Below are 17,327 nucleotides of genomic sequence, written 5' to 3'. Positions count from 1 at the left end.
ATAAATAATAAATGAAGATACTAAAACATAATTTTAATAGATTAGAAATTGTAGATAATTTTCAAATTAGTGAAAGAAATTATTATATTTCATGATTCGTATAAATCATCAACAGGTGCTATGATTATCATCCACTATTTCAACCGCACTATCATTTCTGTCATTACAATGTCATTCTATTTAAAAATTAATTGAATTTCAAAATAGATTTTGCTTGAATTCTGTCGATAAAATAGGAAATATTAAATTTCGATTGATCTATCGAGTAATGTATAGCGGTTTAATTCAAATCTAGTTGCATTACTATTCTCGATATGAGTAATAGATAAGTATTGAAAAATCGTGTAGACTGTATTTAAACAGAAAAAATTTGTATAGTTCTTTATTCCAACTACATTTAGTTAATATTATGATGTGCACCGAACGAAATTAATTGCACTCATAGATTTATCTAGTATTACTAAGACTGATGAGGTATATCGGTAACATTTCTAAGGTATTAATAATTTCGTATAACGTATATACCTGTGTTATATATTTAACGAGATCATATCACGCGAAATATAAATTTATATAAAAACATATTCATATAATTATTGTATATTAGCAATAAATTGCAGTAGTAATTTTAACGATAAAAATATCATCGAAAGATATTTATGTTCTCAAACAGATCTGTTCAAGAACGATTTCTGAAGAAACAAAATCAAATATTTCGCATTCGCAACTGATGGGAAGAGAAATTTTGAAAAATCTTGTTCTTTACTTTCTTTTTTGATAATTCTTATAACTTGTTTAAATGACTTGAAATTTACTTAATCATAATAGTAATATAAATATAAAACAAAGTTACTAAGTCATTTTTTGATAAGAAAACACATTGAAAACATGTCCGGATATCATCTCTCTAAATAGTACTATTTCTTTCGGTTTAAAAATTTTCGTAAAAGTATTTACGTTTCAAATAGCAACGTTATAAATATATAAACAATATGCTATTATGTGTATTACAATGCATGACCTCAGTATATATATATATATATATATATATATATACTGTAACAATAATTAGAGTTTCACAGTTGCGTAAAATTTTCTACACCATATATGTAGAACTTAAGTATTTCAAAAATCAAAAAATTGTATTGTGTGCCTTTGGTTGATTCAATATATTTTATATAATTTCTCAATATGCGAACTATTATTCTTATTAGAACTTATAAAGAAGAAGATAAACCGGTTTGCAAAGAATTACTTGAAGCTAGTGTAATGAAACAGCTAAATCATACATTTATTGGAGTTTTAGTAGGAGAAAATATTATGCGTATAATAAATATCTTACCTATAGTGGTGACGATAATTCTCATATATGCAGGAGTACCTATAGCTTATTGTGGTGTACTTATATGTATACCAGAAATTATATTATACATTTCATTATACGTGAAGTTTTTGTATGAATCTAGAATTGTTGGAAATGAAGTATCTGAGATTCCACGGTATTACATTCTGAATTGTTTCTTTTGTTTAGTTTTATTTTGTTTGTCTGTTTTTGTTAGTTCGTAGTTAGTTAAGATTATTTAAAAATAAAAATATATACTTCTATAAATAGGATTTACACGCTCGATAATTTTTCCCGTTTTTGGGTAGCGGAAGCATATGAAGATTTTCCATTACATGATCAGGAACAAGATCAGCAATATGTATTCATGACAGAGGAAAACTTGAATGATAGTAACATTGATGTTTCTAATCATAATAAAAAAATTGTAGGTATTATGGCATTCCGTAAAAGTAATTGGCAACCAACACTTGGTTATATAAAAAGATTTTATGTTCAAAAAAAGTATTCTAGGAAAGGTATAGGTAATCAACTTATGAATCAAGCAGTATTTTTTGCCGATGAAAACGGAATTCTATGTATTAAAGCGATTGTTTCTGAATTTGAAAAACATCTTATTTGTTTTTATAATACTAAAAATTTCACTGTAAATATTATACGTGATAAATCATTTTTAATATCAATTACGCTGTATGAATATATGTTTCGTGTAATGGATTTTCATTCAGTTCAGTAGAAATTACCGTAATTTTCAATCTGTTCGAAAAAATTAAACTGTTCGTGTAAATATTCAAATCAAATTTATGAATAATATTGTTATATTAATTTATTGTATGTAATAATTGTTTGTAAAATATATAAGGGCAGAGGCATTGTAAAAAATCTGTAATTCTTTGTTTAACTCCTCAGAGGCTATCGATATTTTTCAATTTCCTTATTTCCCAATATTTACATTTGGATCTAATTTAGGTTGACAATATTGGAAATAATTTATTAATAGAAAAACATTTGACATCCAGTATTTATAGCATATAATTATTTTAAACAAAATGGATCAATGCTGCTCAATATTATTGTACATAACAAGAATAATGAACAGGGGTTAAATGAACAATTGTTCGAATTAAAACTTAAAAAATCAACTACCTTATCTCATGTAAACAATAAAAAAAAGATACTAAAATATAATTTTAATAGATTTGAAACTGTAGATTATGTTTAAATTACTAAAAGAAATTATTATATTTCATAATCCCCATAAATCATCAACAGTTGGTATGATTATTATCCACTATCTTAGCTACACTATCATTTCTGGCATTACAATGTCATTCTATTTAAAAATTAATTCAAAATAGATTTTCCTTGAGTTCTGTCGATAAAATAGAAAATATTAAATTTCGATTGGTCTATCGAGTACTGCTTAGCTGTTTGATTCAATCATAGTTGCATTACTATTCTCGTTATGGATGTTAGATAAATATTGAAAAATCGTGTGGACTGTATTTAAACAGAAAAAATTTTTATAGTTCTTTATTTCCACTACATTTAGTTAATATTATGATGTGCACCGAACGAAATTAGTTGCACCAATAGATTTATCTAGTATTACTGCGATTGATGAGGTATATCGGTAACATTTCTAAGGTATTAATAATTTCGTATAACCTATATACCTGTGTTATATATTTAATGAGATCATATCACGCGAAATATAAATTTATATAAAAACATATTCATATAATTATTGTATATTAGCAATAAATTGCAGTAGTAATTTTAACGATAAAAATATCATCGGAAGTTATTTATGTTCTTAAACAAATCTGTTCAAGAAAGATCTCTGAAGAAACAAGATCAAATATTTCGAATTCGCAACTGATGAGAAGGGAAAACTTTGAAAAATCATGTTTATTACTTTCTTTTTTGATAACTGTTACAACGTGTTTAAATGACTTGAAAAATAATTAATCTTAATATTAATATAAATATAAAACAACGTTATTAAATAATTTTTTCATAAGAAAATTCATTGAAAACTTATCTTGATATCTTCTTTCTAAATAGTACTATTTCTTTCAATTTAGAAATTTTCATTTAAAAATATTTACGTTTCAAATAGCAACGTTATAAACATATAATCAATACGCTATTATGTATACTACAATGCATGACCTCAGTGTATATATATATGTGACAATAATTAGAATTTTAACAGTTTCTAAGAATTTTAAACACTCCATACGTAGAATCTAAGTTTTTAAAAAATCAACAAATTTTATTGTGTCTCTTTGGTTGATTGAATATATTTTATATACTTTCTCAATATGCGGAAATTTATTCTTATTCGAACTTATAGAGAAGAAGATAAACCGGTTTGCAAAGAATTACTTAAATCTAGTGTGATGTATCCGCTAAATCATACATTTATTGGATTTTTATTAGGAACAAATGTGATGCGTATAATAAATGTATTATCTATAGTGTTAATGGTAGTACTCCTTCAGACAGGATTCTATGTGGTTTATTGTATTATGGTTATATTTATACCAGGAATTATATTATATATTTCATTATTATCAAAGTTTTTGTATGAAGCTAGAATTGTTGGAAATGAAGTATCTGAGATTTCACGGTATTATATTCTGAATTCGTTCTTTTGTTTTGTTTTATTTTGCTTGTCTGTTTTTGTTATTTTGTACTTAGTTAAGATCATGATTTTAAAATAAAAAAATTTATTTCTATATATAGGATTTACACGGTCAGTAATTCTTGCTGTTTTTGGATAGCTGAAGAATGTAAAGATTATTCATTAAATCGTTCGGAACAAGATCAGCGATATATATTTATGACAGAGGAAAAATTGAATGAATGTAATATTGATATATCTCAACATAATAAAAAAATAGTAGGTATTTTAGCAGTCTATAAAAAAAATTTAGAACCAACAGTTGCTTGGATAAAAAGATTATATGTTCAGAATAAGTATAGAAGAAAAGGTATAGGAAGTCAACTTCTGAATCAAGCTACGCATTTTGCTGAAGAGCATAGATTTGAATGTGTTAAAACGATTAGTTCTCAATTTCAAAAAGTTCTGATAAATTTTTATAATACTAGAAATTTCAATGTAAAAATTTTACGTGGTAAATCATTTTTAATATCAGTTACGATGTATGAATATATATTTCGAACAACGCATTATCATTAAAAATTTGCGTAATGTACAATCTGTGCCAAAAAATTGAAATGTCCATATTAATATTCAAATAAAATTTATTAATAGTATATTTAAATTTATTTTTTGTATGTTATAACTTTTTATAAAATATATAAGTGTAGAGATGTTGTAAAAAAATGTAATTCCCTTTTCACATCTTTAATGGCTATTATTATTTTTCAATATGTTTCACAATGTTTACATTTGGATCTAATTTAGGTCTAAAATATTTGAAATAATGTATTAATAAAATAGAAGTTGAGATACAATATTTATTGCATACAATGATTTTAAATAAAATGAATTAAAACTGCTTAATACTATTGAAAACAAGAATAATGATCACGGGTTAAATGAATAATCGTTTATTTTAAGACTTAAAAAATAAACTACCTTAAGTCATATAAATAATAAAAGAAGATACTAAAACATAACTTTAATGGATTAAAAACTGAAGATAATGTTTATATTAGGATAAGAATTTATTATATTTCGTAATCCGCATGAATCATCAATAGTTGCTATGATTATTATCCACTATTTCAACCGCACTATCATTTCTGTCATTACAATGTCATTCTATTTAAAAATTAATTGAATTTCAAAATAGATTTACCTTGAGTTCTGTCGATAAAATAGGAAATATTAAATTTCGATTGATCTATCGAGTACTGTATAGCTGTTGATTCAAACATAGTTGCGTTAATATTCTCGATATGGATATTAGATATATATTGAAAAATCGTGTAGACTGTATTTAAACAGAAAAAATTTGTATAGTTCTTTATTCCCGCTACATTTAGTTAATATTATGATGTGCACCGAACGAAATTAGTTGCACCAATAGATTTATCTAGTATTACTGCGATTGATGAGGTATATCGGTAACATTTCTAAGGTATTAATAATTTCGTATAACCTATATACCTGTGTTATATATTTAACGAGATCATATCACGCGAAATATAAATTTATATAAAACCATATTCATATAATTATTGTATATTAGCAATAAATTGCAGTAGTAATTTTAACGATAAAAATATCATCGAAAGATATTTATGTTCTCAAACAGATCTGTTCAAGAACGATTTCTGAAGAAACAAAATCAAATATTTCGGATTCGCAATTGATGGAAAGTGAAAACTTTGAAGAATCTTGATTGTTATTTTCTTTTTTGATAACTTTTAATTTATAACTTGTTTAAATGACTTGAATAGTACTTAATCATAGTATTATTATAAATATAATCCAACGTTATTAAATCATTTTTTTATAAGAAAAATCATTGAAAACATATCCCAATATCATCTCTCTAAATAATATTATTTCTTTTAATTTAAAAACTTTCAATTGAAAATATTTTCGTTTCGGATAGAAACGTTATAAACATATAAACAATAGGCTATTATGTGTACTACATTGCATGACCTCAATATATATATATATATACTGTGACAATAATTAGAATTTCGACAGTTGCTTAAAATTTTAAACATTATGTACATAGAAGTTAAGTTTTTCAAAGATCAACAAATTTTATTGTGTGCCTTTGATTGATTCAATACATTTTGTATAGTTTCTCAATATGCGGAAATTTATTGTTATTAGAACTTATAATGATGAAGATGAATCGGTTTGCATAGAATTACTTAAAGCTAGTGTAATGTTTTCGCTAAATCATACATTTATTGGAATTTTATTTGGAATAAATATTATGCGTGTAGTAAATATTGCAACTATAGTATTAATGCTAATACTCATGCATAAAGGATTACCTTTGTTTTATTCTATTATGGTTATATTTATACCAGGAATTATATTATATATTTCATTATATTTAAAGTTTTTGTATGAAGCTAGACTTGTTGGATTTGAAGTATTTGAGATTCCACGGTATTACATTCTGAATTATTTCTTTTGTTTAGTTTTATTTTGTTTGTCTGTTTTTGTTAGTTCGTAGTTAGTTAAGATTATTTTAAAATAAAATTACATATTTTTATAAATAGGATTTACAGGCGCGATAATTCGTCACGTTTTTGGGTAGCGGAAGCATATGAAGATCTTTCATTAATTGATCAGGAACAACATCACCAATATACATTTATGACAGAGGAAAACTTGAATGAATGTACTTTTGATGTATCTCAACATAATAAAAAAATTGTAGGTATTATGTCAGTCTGTAAAAGCAATTTCGAACCAAAAGGTGCTTTGATAAAAAGATTATATGTGCAGACAAATTATAGAAGGAAAGGTATCGGAAGTCAATTTATGAATACAGCTATGTATTTTGCCGAAGAACATGGATTTGGATGTGTTAAAGCGATTATTATTGAATTTCAAAAAGCTCTTATAGATTTTTATAATGCTAAAGGTTTCGATTTAAGAATTGTATGTCGTCAATCACTTTTATTTTCAATTATGATGTATAAATATATATATAAGACAAAGCATTTTATTTCAAATAATTAGAAATTCGTGTAATGTTCTGTCTATTCCAAAAAATTAAACTGTTCGTGTAAATATTCAAATCAAATTTATGAATAATATTGTTATATTAATTTATTGTATGTAATAATTGTTTGTAAAATATATAAGGGCAGAGCCATTGTAAAAAATCTGTAATACTTTTTTTAACTCCTCAGAAGCTATCGATATTTTTCAATTTCCTTATTTCCAATTGTTTACATTTCGATCTAATTTAGGTCAATAATATTTGAAATAATTTATTAATAGAATAGAATTTGACATACAATATTCATTGCATACAATAATTTTAAACAAAATGAATTAAAGATTCTCAATATTATTGTATATAATAAGAATAATGAATAGGGGTTAATTGTGTAATCGTTTAGTTTATAAATAACTTAAAAAATTAACTACCTTAAGTCATATAAATAATAAATGAAGATACTAAAACATAATTTTAATAGATTAGAAATTGTAGATAATTTTCAAATTAGTAAAAGAAATTATTATATTTCATGATTCGTATAAATCATCAACAGGTGCTATGATTATTATCCAATATCTTAACCGCACTATCATTTCTGTCATTACAATGTCATTCTATTTAAAAATTAATTGAATTTCAAAATAGATTTTCCTTGAGTTCTGTCGATAAAATAGGAAATATTAAATTTCGATTGATCTATCGAGTAATGTATAGCGGTTTAATTCAAATCTAGTTGCATTACTATTCTCGATATGAGTAATAGATAAGTATTGAAAAATCGTGTAGATTGTATTCAAACAGAAATAAATTTTTATAGTTCTTTATTCTCATTACATTTAGTTAATATTATGATGTGCATCGAACAAAATTAGTTGCGGTCGTAGATTTATCTGGTATTAGTGTGATTTGTAGGCCATATCGGCATCATTTCTAAGATATTAATAATTTCGTATATTAATAATTTATATAACGTTTTTATATATTTATCGAGATCATATCCCGCGAAATATAAATTTATATAAAACCATATTCATATTATCATCGTATATTAGCAATAAATAGCAGTAGTAATTTTAGCTATAAAAATATCATCGGAAGTTATTTATGTTCTGGAAGAGATTTGTTGAACAACGATTTCTGAAGAGACAACATTGAATATGTCTGATCTACTACTAGTGAAAGTTGAAAATTTTGAAATATTTCGTATGTTACTTTCTTATTTGATAACTCTTATATCGTGTTTAAATGACTTAAAATGTACTTAATCATAATATTAATATAAATATAAAACAACGTTAGTAAGTCATTTTTTCATAAAAAAAATTCATTGATAACATGTCCGGATATAGTTTCTCTAAATAGTATTATTTCTTTCGGTTTAAAAATTTTTCTTTGAAAATATTTACGTTTCACATAGAAAGGTTATAAACATATAAACAATACGATATTATGTGTACTTCAATGCATGACCTCAGTCTATATATATACTGTGACAATAATTAGAATTTTGACAGTTGCTTAAAATTTTAAACATTATGTACATAGAAGTTAAGTTTTTCAAAGATCAACAAATTTTATTGTGTGCCTTTGATTGATTCAATACATTTTGTATAGTTTCTCAATATGCGGAAATTTATAGTTATTAGAACTTATAATGATGAAGATGAATCGGTTTGCATAGAATTACTTAAAGCTAGTGTAATGTATACGCTAAATCATACATTTATTAGAATTTTATTAGGAATAAATATTATGCGTGTAGTATATTTTGCAACTATAGTGTTAATGATATTACTCATGTATACAGGATTACCTTTGTTTTATTCTTTTATGGTTATATTTGTACCAGGAATTGCATTATATATTTCATTATATGTAAAATTTTTGTATGAAGCTAGACTTGTTGGATTTGAAGTATTTGAGATTCCACGGTATTACATTCTGAATTATTTCTTTTGTTTAGTTTTATTTTGTTTGTCTGTTTTTGTTAGTTCGTAGTTAGTTAAGATTATTTTAAAATAAAAGTATATATTTTTGTAAATAGGATTTTCACGGACGATGATTCATCACGTTTTTGGGTAGCGGAAGCATATGAACATCATTCATTAATGGATCAGGAACAAGATCAGCAATATACATTCATGACAGAGGAAAACTTGAATAAATGTACTTTTGATGTATCTCAACATAATAAAAAAATTGTAGGTATTATGTCAGTCTGTAAATGCAGTTGCGAACCAAGAGGTGCTTTGATAAAAAGATTATATGTCCAGACAAAGTTTAGAAGGAAAGGTATCGGAAGTCAATTTATCAATACAGCTATGTATTTCGCTGATGAACATGGATTTGGATGTGTTAAAGCGATTATTAATGAATTTCAAAAAGCTCTTATCGATTTTTATGATGCTAAAGGTTTCGAGTTAAAACTTCTATGTCATCAATCAGTTTTATTATCAATTATGACGTATGAATATGTATATAAGACAAGGCATTTTATTTCAAATAATTAGAAATTCGTGTAATGTTCTGTCTATTCTAGAAAATTAAACTGTCCGTGTAAATATTCAAATCAAATTTATTAATAATATTTTTATATTAATTTATTGTATGTTATAATTGTTTGTAAAATATATAAGAGCAGAGCCATTGTAAAAAATCTGTAATACTTTTTTTAACTCCTCAGAGGCTATCGATATTTTTCAATTTCCTTATTTCCAATTGTTTACATTTCGATCTAATTTAGGTCAATAATATTTGTAATAATTTATTAATAGAATAGAATTTGACATACAATATTCATTGCATACAATGATTTTAAACAAAATGAATTAAAGATTCTCAATATTATTGTATATAATAAGAATAATGAATAGGGGTTAATTGTGTAATCGTTTAGTTTATAAATAACTTAAAAAATTAACTACCTTAAGTCATATAAATAATAAATGAAGATACTAAAACATAATTTTAATAGATTAGAAATTGTAGATAATTTTCAAATTAGTAAAAGAAATTATTATATTTCATGATTCGTATAAATCATCAACAGGTGCTATGATTATTATCCAATATCTTAACCGCACTATCATTTCTGTCATTACAATGTCATTCTATTTAAAAATTAATTGAATTTCAAAATAGATTTTCCTTGAGTTCTGTCGATAAAATAGGAAATATTAAATTTCGATTGATCTATCGAGTAATGTATAGCGGTTTAATTCAAATCTAGTTGCATTACTATTCTCGATATGAGTAATAGATAAGTATTGAAAAATCGTGTAGATTGTATTCAAACAGAAATAAATTTTTATAGTTCTTTATTCTCATTACATTTAGTTAATATTATGATGTGCATCGAACAAAATTAGTTGCGCTCGTAGATTTATCTGGTATTAGTGTGATTTGTAGGCTAATTCGGCATCATTTCTAAGATATTAATAATTTCGTATATTAATAATTTATATAACGTTTTTATATATTTATCGAGATCATATCCCGCGAAATATAAATTTATATAAAACCATATTCATATTATCATCGTATATTAGCAATAAATAGCAGTAGTAATTTTAGCGATAAAAATATCATCGGAAGTTATTTATGTTCTGGAAGAGATTTGTTGAACAACGATTTCTGAAGAGACAACATTGAATATGTCTGATCTACTACTAGTGAAAGTTGAAAATTTTGAAAAATTTCGTGTGTTACTTTCTTATTTGATAACTCTTATATCGTGTTTAAATGACTTAAAATGTACTTAATCATAATATTAATATAAATATAAAACAACGTTAGTAAGTCATTTTTTCATAAAAAAAATTCATTGATAACATGTCCGGATATAGTTTCTCTAAATAGTATTATTTCTTTCGGTTTAAAAATTTTTCTTTGAAAATATTTACGTTTCACATAGAAAGGTTATAAACATATAAACAATACGCTATTATGTATACTTCAATGCATGACCTCAGTGTATATATATACTGTGACAATAATTAGAATTTTGACAGTTGCTTAGAATTTTAAACACTCCATACGTAGAATCTAAGTTTTTAAAAAATCAACAAATTTTATTGTGTGTCTTTGGTTGATTCAATATATTTTATATACTTTCTCAATATGCGGAAATTTATTCTTATTAGAACTTATAGAGAAGAAGATAAACCGGTTTGCAAAGAATTACTTAAAGCTAGTGTAATGTATTCGTTAAATCATACATTTATTGGATTTTTATTAGGACTAAATATTATGCGTATAATAAATTTATTATCGCTAGTGTTAATCATATTACTCATCCAGGGAGAATTACATCCTTATTGTAGTATAGTCATATTTTTACCACTAATTGTATTATACATTTCATTATACGCAAAGTTTTTGTATGAAGCCAAAATTGTTGCAAATGAAGTGTCTGAGATTCCACGGTATTACATTCTGCATTATTTCTTTCGTGTAGTTTTATTTTGTTTGTGTGTTTTGTTTGTTTGTAGTTAGTTAAGTTTATGATTTTAAAATAAGAATATATATTTCTATAAATAGGATTTGCACGCCCTCTAATTCTTCCCGTTTTTGGATAGCGGAAGCATATGAAGATTTATCAGTAAATAATCAGGAACAAGATCAGCCGTATATATTTATGACGCAGGAAAAATTGAATGAATGTAATATTGATATATCTCAATATAATAAAAAAATTGTAGGTATTATGTCAGTCTGTAAAAGTAATTGGGAACCAACAGTTGCTTGGATAAAAAGATTATACGTTCAGAAAAAGTATAGGAGGAAAGGTATAGGACGTCAATTTATAAATCGAGCTATACATTTTGCCGAAGAATATAGATTTGAATGTGTTAAAGCGATTATTAATGAATTTCAAAAAGTTGTTATACATTTTTTTAATGCTAAAAATTTCACTTTAAAAATTATACGAGATCAATCATATTTAATGACAATTATGATGTATGAATATACTTATCTAACAAGACATTCCAATCAGATTAGTTAGATATACGCATACTGTTCTATCTATAGTAAAAAGTTACAGTGTCCATCTAAATATTCCAATCAAATTTATTAATAATATTTTTATATTTATTTTTTATTTATTTTTTGTGTATATTTATTATATTATAACTTTTTGTAAAATATGTAAGTGTAGAGATGTTGTAAAAAAAAATGTAATTCCTTTTTTATATTTTTAAAGGCTATTATTATTTTTCAATTTCTTTATTTCCTAATATTTACATTTAGATCTTATTTAGGTCAATAATATTTGAAATAATTTATTAATAGAATAGAATTTGACATACAATATTCGTTGCATACAATGATTTTAAACAAAATGAATTAAAGCTTCTCAATATTATTGTACATAACAAGAATAATGAACAGGGGTTAAATGAATAATCATTTAGTTTAAAATGTAAAAAATTAATTACCTTAAGTTATATAAATAATAAATGAAGATACCAAAACATAATTTTAATAGATTAGAAATTGTAGATAATTTTCAAATTACTAAAAGAAATTATTATATTTCATAATCAGTATAAATCATCAACAATATCTATGATTATTATCCACTATTTCAACCGCACTATCATTTCTGGCATTACAGTGTCATTGTATTCAAAAATTAGTTGAATTACAAAATAGATTTTCCTTGAGTTCTGTCGATAAAATAAAAAATATTAAATTTCGATTGATCTATCGAGTACTGTATAGCGGTTTAATTCAAATCTAATTGCATTAATATACTCAACATGGGTTATAGATAAATATTGATTTAAACAGAAATAAATTTTTATAGTTCTTTATTCTCATTACATTTAGTTAATATTATGATGTGCATCGAACAAAATTAGTTGCGCTCGTAGATTTATCTGGTATTAGTGTGATTTGTAGGCTAATTCGGCATCATTTCTAAGATATTAATAATTTCGTATATTAATAATTTATATAACGTTTTTATATATTTATCGAGATCATATCCCGCGAAATATAAATTTATATAAAACCATATTCATATTATCATCGTATATTAGCAATAAATAGCAGTAGTAATTTTAGCGATAAAAATATCATCGGAAGTTATTTATGTTCTGGAAGAGATTTGTTGAACAACGATTTCTGAAGAGACAACATTGAATATGTCTGATCTACTACTAGTGAAAGTTGAAAATTTTGAAAAATTTCGTATGTTACTTTCTTATTTGATAACTCTTATATCGTGTTTAAATGACTTAAAATGTACTTAATCATAATATTAATATAAATATAAAACAACGTTAGTAAGTCATTTTTTCATAAAAAAAAAATTCATTGATAACATGTCCGGATATCGTCTCTCTAACTAGTACTATTTCTTTCAGTTTAAAAATTTTCCTTTGAAAATATTTACGTTTCAGATAGAAAGGTTATAGACATGTAAATAATACACTATTATGTGTACTACGTTGCATGACCTCAGTGTATATATATACTGTGACACTAATTAGAATTTCGACAGTTGCTTAGAATTTTATACACTATATACATAGAAGTTAAGTTTTTAAAAGATCAACAAATTTGATTGTGTGCATTTGATTGATTCAATACATTTTATATAATTTTTCAATATGCAGAAATTTATTCTTATTAGAACTTATAAAGAAGGAGATGAATCGGTTTGCAAAGAATTACTTAAAGCTAGTGTAATGTATTCGCTAAATCATACATATATTGGATTTCTTTTGGGAGTAAATGCTATGCGTATAATAAATATATTATCTATAGTGTTTATGTTTGTACTTATGCTTAGAGAATATCCTGTGGGTTATTGTAGTATAGTTTTGTTTGTACCACCAATTATATTGTACATTGGATTATACGCAAAATTTTTGTACGAAGCTAGAATTCTTGGAAATGAAGTATCTGAGATTCCACGGTATTAAATCCTGAATTATTTCTTTTGTTTTGTTTTATTTTGTGTGCCCGTTTTTATTAGTCCGTACATTGTTAAAATTATGATTTTAAAATAAAAATATATATTTCTTTAAATAGGATTTTTACGCCCGAAAATTCTTCCCGTTTTTGGATAGCCGAAGCATATGAAGATTTATCAGCAAATAATCAGGAACAAGATCAGCAATATGTATTTATGACAGAGGAAACATTGAATTATTATAATGGTGATGTTTCTAAACATAATAAAGAAATTGTAGGTATTATGTCAGTTTGTAAAAGTAATTGGGATCCAAGAATTGGTTGTCTAAAATGTTTCTATATAAAGAAAAACTATAGAAGAAAACGTATAGGAACTCAACTTATGAATCACGCTATGGATTTTGCCGAAGATCAACAATTTGAATGTGTTAAAACGATTGTTTCTCAATTTCAAAAACATATTATAAATTTTTATAATTCGAGAAATTACGCTGTTACTGCTGTACGTGATAAAACATTTTTAGTATCAATTACGCTGTATGAATATGTATTTCGAACAAGGTATTCCAGTTTAAATAATTAGAAATTCGCGTAATGTTCTATGTATGCCAAAAAATTAAACTGTCCATCTAAATATTCAAATCAAAATTATTAAGAATATTTATTTATTTATTTTTTGTATGTTATAACTCTTTGTGAAATATATGAGCAGAGACATTGTAAAAAATCCGTAATTCTCTTTTTTCATCTTTAGAGACTATTAGTATTTTTCAATTTCTTTATTTCCCAATGTTTACATTTGATCTGACTTAGGTCAATAATATTTGAAATAATTTATTAATAGAATAGCATTTGACATCCAGTATTTATTGCATAGAATCATATTGTACAAAATGATTCAAAGCTGCACAATATTATTATACATGAGAGAAATAATAAAGAGAGGTTAAATTTATAATCATTTGATATAAAACTTTTAAAAAATTCACTACCTAAGGCCATTAAAATAATTAACAAAAAATATTAAAACAATTTTAATGGATTAGAAATTGTAGATAATATTTAAATTAGGATCAGAACTTATTATATTTCGTAATCCGTATGAATCATCAATAATAGCTATGATTATTATCCACTATTGTAAACGGACTATCATTATTTCTAGCATTACAGAGTTGGTCTACTTAAAAATTAGTTAAATTAATAAATAGAATTTCTATGAGTTTTATCGATAAAATAAAAAATAATAATTTCGATTGAACCATCAAATATTGCAAAATAGTTTAAATAAAATCCAGTTGCGTTAATTTACTTGACACGCATGACAACTAAATATTGCAGTATCGTGTAGATTGTACCTAACCAGAAATAAATTTTTATAGTTCTTTATTCCCACAGTATTTAGTTCATATTATGATGTGCAGCGAACGAAATTAGTTGCGCTGGTAGATTTATCTTGTATTACTGCGATTCATAGGGTATATCGGTAACATTTCTAAGATATTAATAATTTCGTATAACCTATATAATTTTTTTGTATATTTATTGAGATCATATGCCGATAATATAAATTTATATAAAGTCATATTTATATTATAATCGTATATTAGCAATAAATAGCAATAAAAGTTTTAGTGATAAAAATATCATCGGAAGATATTTGTTCTGAAATAGATCTGTTCAAGAACGACTTCTGAGGAGAAAATATTGAATATTTCTGACCCACTACTGGTGAAAGGAAAATTTTGAAAAATTTTGTATGTTACTTTCTTTTTTGATAACTCCTATAACGTGTTCTAATGACTTTGAAATTACTTAGTCATAATATTAATGTAAATATAAAACAACGTTATTAAATCATTTTTTCATAAGAAAACTCATTAAAAACAAATCCGGATATCATCTCTCTAAATAATATTATTTTTATCAATTTAAAAACTTTCAATTGAAAATATTTTCGTTTCGGATAGATTATAAACATATAAATAATACGCCGTTATGTGTACTACGTTGCATGACCTTAGTATATATATATACTGTGACAATAATTAGAATTTCGACAGTTGCTTAGAATTTTAAACACTATATACATAGAACTTTAGTTGTTAAAAGATCAACAAATTTTATTGTGTGCCTTTGGTTGATTCAATATATTTTATATAATTTTTCAATATGCGGAAATTTATTGTAATTAGAACTTATAAAGAAGAAGATGAATCGGTATGCAAAGAATTACTTAAAGCTAGTGTAATGTATTCGCTAAATCATACATTTCTTGGGTTTTTATTTAGAATAAATATTATACGACTAATAAATATATTATTTATACTGTTAATGATAATACTCTTGTTTAGAGGATTTCCTGTGATTTATTGTAGTATGATTATATTTATGCCAGGAACTGTATTATACATTTTGTTATATATAGCGTTTACGTATGAAGCCAGATTTGTGGGAAATGAAGTATCTGAAATTCCACGGTATTACATCTTGAATTATTTCTTTTGTTTTGTTTTATTTTGTGTGCCAGTTTTTTTAGTTTATACATCGTTAAAATTATGATTTTAAAATAAAAATATATATTTCTATAAATAGGATTTACACATCAGATAATTCTTCATGTTTTTGGATAGCGGAAGCATATGATGATTACTCATTAAATGATCAGGATAAAAATCAACCATATATATTCATGACAGAGGAAGAATTGATTCAATGTAATATTGATGTATCAGAATATTATATAGAAATTGTAGGTATTATGTCATTCTGTAGAAATAACCTGGATACAACACTTGGTTGTATTAAAAATTTCTATGTAAAGAAATACTATAGAAAGAATGGTATAGGAAGTCAACTTATGAATCAAACTCTGCGTTTCGCACATGAACACGGAATTGGATGTGTTAAAGCGACTGTTTCTCAATTTCAAAAACATGTTATGAATTTTTTTAATACGAGAAATTTCAGTGTAAGTATTGTACGTGATCAATCAACATTAATATCAATTACATTCTATGAATATGTATTTCGAACAAGGCCTACTCATTTAGATATTTAGCAATTGATGTAATGCACAATCTATGCCAAAAAATTAAATCTTCCATCTAAATATTTAAATTCAATTTATTAATAATATTTTGATATTTATTTTTTTGTATGTTATAATTTTCGGTAAAATATATAAGAGTAGAGGCATTGTAAAAAATCTGTAATTCTTTTTTAACTCCTCAGAAGCTACCGATATTTTTCAATTTCCTTATTTCCCAATGTTTACATTTGGATCTTATTTAGGTCAATAATAATTGAAATAATTTATTAATAGAATAGCGTTTAACATCTAGTATTTATTACCTATAATTATTTTAAAGAAAATGAATTAA

General features: G+C 24.6%; 5 protein-coding genes across 8 annotated transcripts; all 5 read left to right on the top strand.

Moving 5' to 3' along the window:
- Positions 1–1,096: 1,096 nt before the first annotated feature.
- Positions 1,097–4,243, top strand: LOC118443647 (uncharacterized). Of its 2 annotated transcripts, XM_085659570.1 has the most exons (3): positions 1,097–1,499; positions 1,613–1,769; positions 4,094–4,243. In XM_085659570.1, the coding sequence occupies exons 1-3, from the start codon at positions 1,192–1,194 to the stop codon at positions 4,109–4,111; spliced, it is 483 nt and encodes a 160-aa protein (XP_085515696.1). In that variant the 5' UTR covers positions 1,097–1,191; the 3' UTR covers positions 4,112–4,243. The 2 variants fall into 2 exon arrangements, with proteins under 2 accessions (XP_085515696.1, XP_035726835.2); XM_035870942.2 differs by lacking the exon at positions 4,094–4,243 and having other exon boundaries at positions 1,613–2,084.
- Positions 4,244–6,045: 1,802 nt separating this feature from the next.
- Positions 6,046–7,892, top strand: LOC146873338 (uncharacterized). The gene is made up of 3 exons (XM_035870921.2): positions 6,046–6,455; positions 6,569–6,988; positions 7,838–7,892. The coding sequence occupies exons 1-3, from the start codon at positions 6,148–6,150 to the stop codon at positions 7,890–7,892; spliced, it is 783 nt and encodes a 260-aa protein (XP_035726814.2). The 5' UTR covers positions 6,046–6,147.
- Positions 7,893–8,546: 654 nt separating this feature from the next.
- LOC146873337 (uncharacterized) lies at positions 8,547–9,581 on the top strand. The gene is made up of 2 exons (XM_035870920.2): positions 8,547–8,951; positions 9,065–9,581. The coding sequence occupies exons 1-2, from the start codon at positions 8,644–8,646 to the stop codon at positions 9,528–9,530; spliced, it is 774 nt and encodes a 257-aa protein (XP_035726813.1). The 5' UTR covers positions 8,547–8,643; the 3' UTR covers positions 9,531–9,581.
- Positions 9,582–13,522: 3,941 nt separating this feature from the next.
- LOC118443643 (uncharacterized) lies at positions 13,523–14,592 on the top strand. The gene is made up of 2 exons (XM_035870914.2): positions 13,523–13,945; positions 14,062–14,592. Exons 1-2 carry the CDS (start codon positions 13,638–13,640, stop codon positions 14,525–14,527), a joined length of 774 nt encoding a protein of 257 aa, XP_035726807.1. The 5' UTR covers positions 13,523–13,637; the 3' UTR covers positions 14,528–14,592.
- Positions 14,593–16,020: 1,428 nt separating this feature from the next.
- On the top strand, positions 16,021–17,071 carry LOC118443644 (uncharacterized). Of its 3 annotated transcripts, none has more exons than XM_035870934.2 (3): positions 16,024–16,164; positions 16,299–16,424; positions 16,540–17,071. In XM_035870934.2, the coding sequence occupies exons 1-3, from the start codon at positions 16,157–16,159 to the stop codon at positions 17,003–17,005; spliced, it is 600 nt and encodes a 199-aa protein (XP_035726827.1). In that variant the 5' UTR covers positions 16,024–16,156; the 3' UTR covers positions 17,006–17,071. The 3 variants fall into 3 exon arrangements, with proteins under 3 accessions (XP_035726826.2, XP_035726827.1, XP_085514289.1); XM_085658163.1 differs by having other exon boundaries at positions 16,027–16,164; positions 16,236–16,424; XM_035870933.2 differs by having other exon boundaries at positions 16,021–16,424.
- Positions 17,072–17,327: the final 256 nt, after the last annotated feature.

This window comes from Vespa mandarinia, chromosome 1 (genome assembly GCF_050613455.1).
Source record: "Vespa mandarinia isolate Hongniang chromosome 1, ASM5061345v1, whole genome shotgun sequence".
NCBI lineage: Eukaryota > Metazoa > Arthropoda > Insecta > Hymenoptera > Vespidae > Vespa > Vespa mandarinia.
This window is presented reverse-complemented; position numbering and strand designations above follow the sequence as displayed.

What these genes read in the sequence shown, in the direction of transcription:
- LOC146873337 (XM_035870920.2), top strand. Translation starts at nt 8,644, where the DNA reads ATGCGGAAATTTATAGTTATTAGAACTTATAATGATGAAGATGAATCG. An exon ending in GAAGTATTTGAGATTCCACG is followed by an intron (nt 8,952 to 9,064) that starts GTATTACATTCT and finishes TTTTGTAAATAG; the next exon opens with GATTTTCACGGACGATGATT.
- LOC118443647 (XM_035870942.2), top strand. Translation starts at nt 1,192, where the DNA reads ATGCGAACTATTATTCTTATTAGAACTTATAAAGAAGAAGATAAACCG. An exon ending in GAAGTATCTGAGATTCCACG is followed by an intron (nt 1,500 to 1,612) that starts GTATTACATTCT and finishes TTCTATAAATAG; the next exon opens with GATTTACACGCTCGATAATT.
- LOC118443643 (XM_035870914.2), top strand. Translation starts at nt 13,638, where the DNA reads ATGCAGAAATTTATTCTTATTAGAACTTATAAAGAAGGAGATGAATCG. An exon ending in GAAGTATCTGAGATTCCACG is followed by an intron (nt 13,946 to 14,061) that starts GTATTAAATCCT and finishes TTCTTTAAATAG; the next exon opens with GATTTTTACGCCCGAAAATT.
- LOC118443644 (XM_035870933.2), top strand. Translation starts at nt 16,117, where the DNA reads ATGCGGAAATTTATTGTAATTAGAACTTATAAAGAAGAAGATGAATCG. An exon ending in GAAGTATCTGAAATTCCACG is followed by an intron (nt 16,425 to 16,539) that starts GTATTACATCTT and finishes TTCTATAAATAG; the next exon opens with GATTTACACATCAGATAATT.
- LOC146873338 (XM_035870921.2), top strand. Translation starts at nt 6,148, where the DNA reads ATGCGGAAATTTATTGTTATTAGAACTTATAATGATGAAGATGAATCG. An exon ending in GAAGTATTTGAGATTCCACG is followed by an intron (nt 6,456 to 6,568) that starts GTATTACATTCT and finishes TTTTATAAATAG; the next exon opens with GATTTACAGGCGCGATAATT. An exon ending in CTTTTATTTTCAATTATGAT is followed by an intron (nt 6,989 to 7,837) that starts GTATAAATATAT and finishes AAATTTTTATAG; the next exon opens with TTCTTTATTCTCATTACATT.